The following is an 8855-nucleotide window of genomic DNA, read 5'->3' as shown; positions in this document are numbered from 1 at the left end:
CTGTAGAGCTTATGACTCAGTTCCACTGGTTTTAGAAAGAGTGTTGTTGAGATCCTATTTTGAAAGTTTTGAATTAGTTTATTAGTCTCGCTTTAGTACTTCTGTTGATTATTTCTGTTAAGTTATTATTAAATGTTAGGCTTACCTAGTCTCTGCCATCACAACATCCTAAGGTGAGAAATTGGGGTCGTGACATTTTAGTGGTAGATGTAGCATGAAAGTTACATGGTCAATAGTAATAATAGTTGAACCTATTAAATTTAAATTCGATACATCTCTTTGATTCATTTTTATTTTTTAAATAGAAAATATATTACATAAAATAACAAGTAGATAGAATTAAGTAAAACCCTTTATCTGTCCGCAGTAAAAGGTTACCAAAAAGTTAGCCTGTAATCTAAAAACTGAAAAAAAGAAAAAAAGAAAAAAAAATGTCTGAGTACCAATTTCAATGCAGAAAATTCTTGGTAGAACGACATCGTTACTGCAGCCAGAGGCTTTAAAGTTTAAACCCTCGATAAACCTTATTAGCTCCAACTCAAGGCCAAACTTCTCCCAATTTGAGAGTTTCTTCTCATTTTCAGAGACCTCCAAATCCAATGGCGCTGTTCGCCACCAGGCGCACATTAGCTTCCAGCATATACCGTGTACTCTCTTCACCCTCTTCATCATCATCATTATCTCGATTTCGTTTTGCTCTTCCCCTTTTCTTCAATCCCCAGTACTTCCCATCATCAGAGCAATTCTTTCCCACTCGTCCCAAGTCATCCGGGTCGGGTTACTCGCCCCTAAATGATCCTTCACCGAACTGGAGCAACCGGCCGCCGAAGGAGACGATACTTCTGGATGGATGTGACTATGAGCATTGGCTGATTGTGTTAGAGTTTCCTGACCCTAAACCCTTGGAGGAGGAAATGATTAATGCATATGTCAAGACCCTTGCTGCCGTTGTCGGAAGGTACGGTGGAAAAGACCCCTTTTTTTGTTCCTTGTTGGCATAATATACCTAGGTCATTTGTGTTGTTGCGAATACATAGGAAGTTACTTTGGAGAAACTCGTTTTCCTAGTTCCTCATAGACATACTATACCTGAATCATGGATTATGAGTTCATAGGAAGTTTCCGAAAAAGAACCGGTTCTTTTCGGTTCCTACAATTCCTGGGTCATGGGTGTTTAACCAATGTATTAGTCACCTAATAGTGAGGATGATAAATTATGCAAATATTGAATTCCTCATGACATGTTGTGACTTAAGAGAGGGAGCTGATGAGGACGGATAAAGATAGGCTTTTAGGTTGGTAGATTTTTGAACAATGGGTGCACATGATACTTAAGGCGAATCTCATATCGGAACGGGGGAGGGGGGGGGACCCTAGGATGTATATGACAAAGAACAACTTAGTACTCATGATTTTGGGCTCGATTTGACATAGCCTAAGGATAAAGCTATGAAGTGTGTTGGGCCAAAGCGGACATTATGTGCCGTGGACTTTGCACTATGACTAATATGGTATCAAAGTATGATTCCCTTAGTACGATGGTGAGAGTGGAGCAATTCTTAGTTATGATGCTAATAAGTTCCTAAGAAGGGGGTGTATATGATGCCTATGAGGAAGGGTGAGCTGATGAGCACAGATGAGAGGCGGTCAGGCTTCTAGGCTTTCGGAAAAAGAGTTCATGTGACATACGAGAAAAAATCCTAGACTATATATGACATAGAACAAGTTCACCTACTAGGATCACTTTTGGGCTCGAAGTAGCTTAGCCCAAGAGACAAATTCTTGAAGTTTGTGGGGACCAAGCGAACAAAATGTCCCATAAAATTTGGGATGTAACACATGTCCACCTGGACAAGCCATACAACTTAATGGAGTGGAGGGGGCAATGATGATTCATACAACTTATCGGGATTAAGCTATAGTTGATTGATTAGGCACCTAATACATGTACTTGAGTTTGTGATGCGGGAAAGAGGTTACGCTAAGCTATTACTATTAAACTTAATTCTTGTAAAAGTAGGTAGGTCAAGAAACCTTGATTGTAAAATATTATTGGCTAAGTTAAAAAGGGAACTAGAAGAGATTCATTCGACATTTTTCCTCACACTATCTTTATGGAATATTCAAAACGTGTGATCTGCTACAAGCTCAAAATAAACAAAGATGAGAGAATAACTCATATTCTGTCATCTTTATTTACCAAAGCACCAAGGTGGACTGGGTATCAAGGATTTAGCTTTACAGAATAAATGCTTATTAATGAAGTGCCTATGGACTCAGGAGAATAACTGCATGTGGAAGGAAGTTGTCAATGCCAAACATGGTGTACAGAACCACTGGTGCATTAAACAATCAAAAGCACCACATGGAGTTGGAGTTTGGAAGCATATCTGTAAACTCTGGGAGGAGTTCTCACAGAATATGCACTTTGTAAGTGGGAATGGACATCATATCAAGTTCAGGAAGGATAAGTGGTTGGTCAGCACAGCTTTAATGAATGCCTATTCTGCACTGTACCAGATAGCCAGAGAGCCTGACTCAACAATATGCCAGAACATGGAAGACAACACTTGGAACATAATTTACAGAAGGAACCTACAAGATTGGGAATTTGAGGAATTGCACAGACTACTAGCCACTCTAAATGGCTTCTCAAGCAACCAATTAGCACTAGACCAGCTCTTATGGGGAACTACACACGCAGGAAGATACTCAGTGATAGCAGCCCACAAGTTAGCCGGAAATCGTAATGCAATCACTAACCAGTGGCCATGGCAGCTAATTTGGAAAGTCAAACTACCACCTAAAGTTATCTGCTTCAATTGGACTGCACTTCATGGAGCTTGCCTAACACATGATAGCTTGGCCAGAAGGAACTTCTCTATGGCTGAAGCAGAGTCACACAATCACCTCTTTCTACATTGCACAATTGCAGTAGGTCTTTGGAATATATTTTTATCTCTTTTTGGACTCAGATGGGTCATGCCACAAAACTTCAGTGAAGCTTTTGAGAGTTGGAGCCTTTGGAAAGTTGATAGCTCTATCCGGAAAATAGGAAGATGATGATACCTGCAGCCGTTTCTTGGACTATCTGGAATGAAAGGAATAAAATGTGTTTTGATGAGATATCAGTTGTTGCCCAGTCTCTCTAAGGTTTTTGCCTAGTGTATTTATTTAGTTGGGCTTATCTAGCCCCTGTAGATTCTCCTGATAGTTATTTGAACTTTCTTAGCTCCCTAGTACTAAGCTGATTTTTTTGCCCTTTTGTATTGGAGCTAGCAATTTTCACTACTTTTGTAACTATTCTGCATCTTTGATGCCATTAATGAAACCAATTACTTCATCAAAAAAAAAAAAAAAAAGATAGAGAGAATTCAGAAGATTTGCTTCGATTGAGATGCTTAGAATAAGCAAAATGATTTTCTATTTATAGGTAAAGGATTTGCCTTTTCTGAAGAGCGACAAGCCAATTTGTTTTTTTTTTTCAAAAAGATCTTGACCTTCAATAATGTCAATGATCTTGACCTTTTTATAATGTCAATGGACATGGCCTTTCAATAATGCCAAATGTCGGGGTATTTCAATAATTAAATGGCCATTTAGGCCACCTCTATCTAACAAATAGCTCAAAAATTGTTCCTGGGCCAGAAGAGTTATTCAGAGAAGTCTTGGAGGGTGGCACAGGTTCCTTATTTTAGTGAGTCGATAATAGTGTCTGCAATGTTATGTACACATCGAGTCATTTCTAAAGTAGCAAGTGTAGTAAGTAGTGTATAGCTTATCTTGATGAGGCATATTGACAGGTTGCGAAAGAGATTTTCAAATACTTGCAACGTACTACATGTACATGTTTGGATTTTGGAAAGAGTACTGACACTTAGGTTGCTTTTATAGACTCAAATTATGCAAGTGATCTTGACAGAAGAGAGCTTACATGCTACTTTGGAAAGTTATGCTATTATTTGGAAAGTTAGGTCATAATATTGTAGCTTTGTCCTGAGGCGAAACACATGGTAGTGACCAAAGGCAATCAAAGAAACCTTATGGTTGAAGGTTTTGTTTATTGAATGTAGGCTACTTCAAGTTCAAGGTAATATTGTCATTTACTGCGATAATCAAAGTGTTATTCACTTGATTACTTATCAGATGTATTATGAGAGGGCAAAGTATATTTATATGAAGTACCATTTCATTCGGGAAATCATTCTTGAAGGGTAGGTCTAAGTTCAGAATGTTAATACTAGAGACCAATGTTACCATTAAAAAAAATGTCAATACTAGAGACAACAACAGCAACAACAACAAACCCAGTGAAATCCCACAAGTAGGGTCTGGGGAGGGTAAAGTGTACGCAGACCTTACCCCTACCGTAGGACGGTAAAGAGGCTAATACTAGAGACAATCCTGCTGAAATGTTTATAGAGCTCCTACCAATTGTCAAGTTCAAGCGCTCTTTGGACTTGATTGGTATTGGTGATTGCTAAATTATTTTCTTATTAAGATGGAGCAGGTACACTTTATCAGCCAAATCTAGGCTGATGTGGAGATTTGTCAGACAGAACTGGTCGTTATTGGCCATATCAATTCCCGAAAGGCCGCAGCGCTTGACATTATTTTCTGACCCTTGTCACTAACTCATTACTAAAGTCATAGCCATTGACATTACTAAAAGGTCATAATCATATGACCCTTAGCATCGTTGTACAAAGTTGCTTGGACATGAATGCGGTTGTTCGACACGGGTGCGGATGTAGAGATCAAATCCTTCGAAATGTAAATTCTAAGATTCGGGGATACAGATATGGTGTGGGGATCCGGCTAAAAATAATTCAAATTTTTAAAAAAAAACTCTAAATTATGAGAAATTTTAAGGAATACTTACGTATTGTTTGTAAAGTGTGGATTTCTTTTTTATTCTCAAGTTGTGAATAAGTAAAAGATTGATTTCCTATATAAGATATGCTATTTTCTTCAAATTTACCCTAGGTTTGGTTCTGATTTCGGGAACCAAATTATATCTTGTCTCGGATTTTTCCTTCCCTCGTGGTCAAAGTACCCAAAATTGTTTGACCAGATCTGGTACGTATCCCATACCCACACCCATACTAGTGTTATATCAACACGGATGCGGCACCTAAACTGCCATGTTGGAGCGACTTAGTTATTGTAAGGTCATGTCTCTTTTGAAATGAAGAGTCAATTGGCTCTTCAAAAAAAGCAAATCATTTGCCTATAAATGGAAAGTCGATTTGCTCATTCCAAGCATTCCAATTAGGAGGAAGTTCTTTTGGATTATCTCATCTTATTATAATCTTAGCTTGTAAATAGATAGAAAGTTTTTGTATTCAATAGAGCTACAGTAGGAAGCACTTTGAGTGAATCTCTTTTGGAGTGATCATTGTTGGGTTTTCTCTGTTTCTCTTGGATATTCTGGGATAATTAGAGTTTTTACTCTATTTTATACACTTTTGATATAGTGAATTGGTGCCATTGTTCATGAAGTAGGTCAAATTGACTGAACCATGTAACTTCCGTGTCTCCTTATTGTCCTTGTTATCATTATTAAATGGTTATTTTGGTAAATTCCGCAATATCCTGGCTATTGATCCTTACAGGAATCGCATCTTTTTAACCTTCAATTGTATTTAGAGATAAAATTAGTTAAAATGTGATGCAAGTGAAGAATAACGATTTGTTTTGCAAATTTGAAGTTTCCAGTATGCTGCTGTGTTCTGGAATGACATGATGCAGTTCACTAAGGGATTGGAGAATCGAAATACCGTTGTATTCAGACTTACATGTAGTCCGTTTCTCTTCGAAGAAAAAGTTATCCGAATCACATTTTATTCTCGTTTAATTTGATTTAGAGACAAAATTGGCAATAAATTGTAAAGAGAAGGATAACAATTTGTTTTGCAGAAGTTAACATTTCAAATTGCTCTAGAACAACATGATGCGGTTCACTGGGGATTGGAGAATCGGGAAACATTATGTTGTATTTATGTATGTCTGTAGCTTGCTTGTTGTATCCTTCAATATATTTGCTTTTTTCGTTGATTTGATCTGTTCTCATCTTTTCTGCAGAATTCTTTGCAGTTCATAGCTTTGTTTAGTTATTCTTTCAACAAATATTTTATAACTTTGTTAATACATTGGTTCTATTATAAGGGCAGTTCGGTGCACAAAACATCTCGCATTCACGCAGGGTCCGGGGAAGGGCTGCACCTCTAGGGGTGTAATGTAGACAACCTACCCTATATTGGTTCTATTATCTTCTGCAAAATTGCTACCCAGTTATGAAGTGTGCCTATGTTGCAGAGTAACTATATCGATGCATATATGACCAGTTATGTGCTTGAATACATATATATATGTTTAATTTTGTTGGTTTGACTTTTCTACATCAAAAACTTTATTTTTTTTAGTTGAATATACTGTATTAGAATTTTAAAATGAACAGTTTTATTTCACTTCCTTGGCTGGTAAACTTTTTTGTGTATTGTTAGGCCTAGGTTCTTTGGTCTATGTAGTGGTATTTCATAGCTACTTGTTTGGTATGCAGTGAGGAAGAAGCAAAAAAGAAGATTTACTCTGTTTGTACAACCACATACACAGGGTTTGGTGCTTTGATTTCTGAAGAGCTTTCCTACAAAGTTAAAGGTATATGGTTTTCTTTGCTGGTCATTTAAAGTGTCTTGCTCTTTCATATGCTTTCCTTGAGTTACTTGCTATCTGACATTTTATGCTCTCCATCCTAAAAGCCTTGTCATTATAGAAGGTTGAGAAGTGGTACTTTTCTATTATCAGGTTAAGTAGGGACAGATACATCTGAGTTTATTTCAGGATACAAACTTAAATGGGGATAATCTAGAAGTGCTAAAGTAATCTTGCAAATTTTGTGCTATGATTACCGAAGAAGGAAAGATGAGCATTCCCATTTCTCCCTTCCACACTAATCCTAGAGTAGGAGAGACATGCCTTTGGTATCGCCTAGAGTTACATTGCAAGTGCTTACTGGTGCCCTCTTTCTCAACAAAAAAAAAAAAAATCAAATGTAGGATTGGCTTTGGACCAGAATGAGGCGGAATGGAGAAAGAGGATTCATATGGTCACAGTGTTTCATTGCATGGGCCACTGATATAAGTCATGCACCTCATTGTACATGAGCTCTGTCATTAGAAGGCATCACTAAACAATTCAATTAGTTGTATTTTTTCAATTTCTTTGTCCATATAATTGTTGTTTGTGTTTGTAATTATTCTTCTAGTATTACATGTATATTTTACTATTCTCTTTTGTGCTTCATTTCATGAAAACCAGTGGCCTTTTACGCTTTGCTTGAGGCTCCATTATACCTCTATGTTCTTCCTTTCATTTATCACGTCGATAACACTGCTACTTTATTATTAAACTTTAGGATTGGCTTAAACCTTTTGTATGAAAGCGTTTACTGAGGGGAACCCTTGTTTCATATAGCTATTAGCCTTTCCTAATGTTGGCATATATGCACTTAAGTTTGGTCTCCCTGTTGGTAAGCGGATTTGTGGTTATTCTCAGAATTGTGTTATTTGATTTCAGCCTGATTGGTTTCTTATTATATTATGTAGGTCTTCCTGGTGTTTTGTGGGTCTTGCCAGATTCATATCTGGATGTCCCAAACAAGGATTATGGAGGTTTGTTTGCTAGAAACTTGCGTTTTTATGCCATGGCGATTCATCAGTGTCTTGTAACACGTTTATTAAGTAAATCACTTGTTTACTGTTTCCACTCATTGATGTTTAGGGGATCTGTTCGTAGACGGAAAAGTCATCCATAGACCACAATATAGATTTAATCAAAACCAAAGTTCTAGACCCAGGCCTCGACCTCGTTATGACAGACGCAGGGAGACAATGCAAGTAGAAAGAAGAGAACCAATACAAAGAGGAGCTTGGACACCCAATCAGCAACCTCCTCCTGCACAACCAGTGTCACAAGGCCAGAATTTCTCTCATGGAACTGGAGGAGGTCCAGCAGGATCTCAGGGAAACAGTGGTTGAAGCTTCTACGCCAATTGTCAAACACTAAAATCTGTAGTAATGGGACTAGGCCTCACAAATTGTTCGTTTCATGAGTTCTGCATTGTGTTGTCCTGAACTTAGCGTAAGGACATGTTTTTCCAAATGATTGTAATGTGAATATCTTCTCTGTTCACATGAAGAGCATTAATATAGTAGAAGATGAATCATCTTGTCTAATTTGGCTTTGGGCAAGTGTTTGCAGACTTAATTGTTGTAAAGCAGTAATTCAAAACAGTATCAATCCGTATATCCGTTACTTTTGTGCAGTGGTAATTTGGGTTTTAAGTACTAATTAGCTTTCACCCAAAGGTGTAGCTTAGTGGGCGTTGAAATAGGAGGAGAACTTTGATGTATCAGGTTCAAATCTCAGCAGAGGTAAATAGGTACTACTTCTCGTTTGCCCAAGTTTTGATGGACAAAGTTACTCAGCACCTGTGATGTAGGATGTAATAGGTACGTGATAAAATAATTGAAGGGCGAACACCACTATCATATTGTGTTATTAGGGGCACTCAAGTGCTATATGATCTTGTTTGGCTTAACTTATGATAAATTAGATTATTAGAATATATTTTATAGAAAAAGGTACAAGTAGCTGAAATGTGCGCACGCACCTCCTCCTCTTTGGCTTGTCGAGAGGCATCTCATCTTCTTACTTTTATATAATTGAGCAAGAAACATGATATTATAATTTTTTTTCCTCCCATTTTCTCCTTGTCAAGATTTTTGAATGTGCAAGGTGGTGTCACAGGCATAAAATTCAAGGTATTTAAAACTTAGTGTGAATTCAGACAT

The 8855-nt window shown here is 37.4% G+C and overlaps 1 protein-coding gene across 1 annotated transcript; it reads left to right on the top strand.

The window, feature by feature from the left end:
- The first annotated feature begins 515 nt into the window (after window positions 1–515).
- LOC104210959 (multiple organellar RNA editing factor 3, mitochondrial) lies at window positions 516–8333 on the top strand. Its single transcript, XM_009759935.2, has 4 exons — window positions 516–958; window positions 6563–6660; window positions 7608–7673; window positions 7783–8333. Exons 1-4 carry the CDS (start codon window positions 600–602, stop codon window positions 8037–8039), a joined length of 780 nt encoding a protein of 259 aa, XP_009758237.1. The 5' UTR covers window positions 516–599; the 3' UTR covers window positions 8040–8333.
- The last annotated feature ends 522 nt before the right edge of the window (window positions 8334–8855 follow it).

Source organism: Nicotiana sylvestris, chromosome 1 (assembly GCF_000393655.2).
Source record: "Nicotiana sylvestris chromosome 1, ASM39365v2, whole genome shotgun sequence".
NCBI lineage: Eukaryota > Viridiplantae > Streptophyta > Magnoliopsida > Solanales > Solanaceae > Nicotiana > Nicotiana sylvestris.
This window is presented reverse-complemented; position numbering and strand designations above follow the sequence as displayed.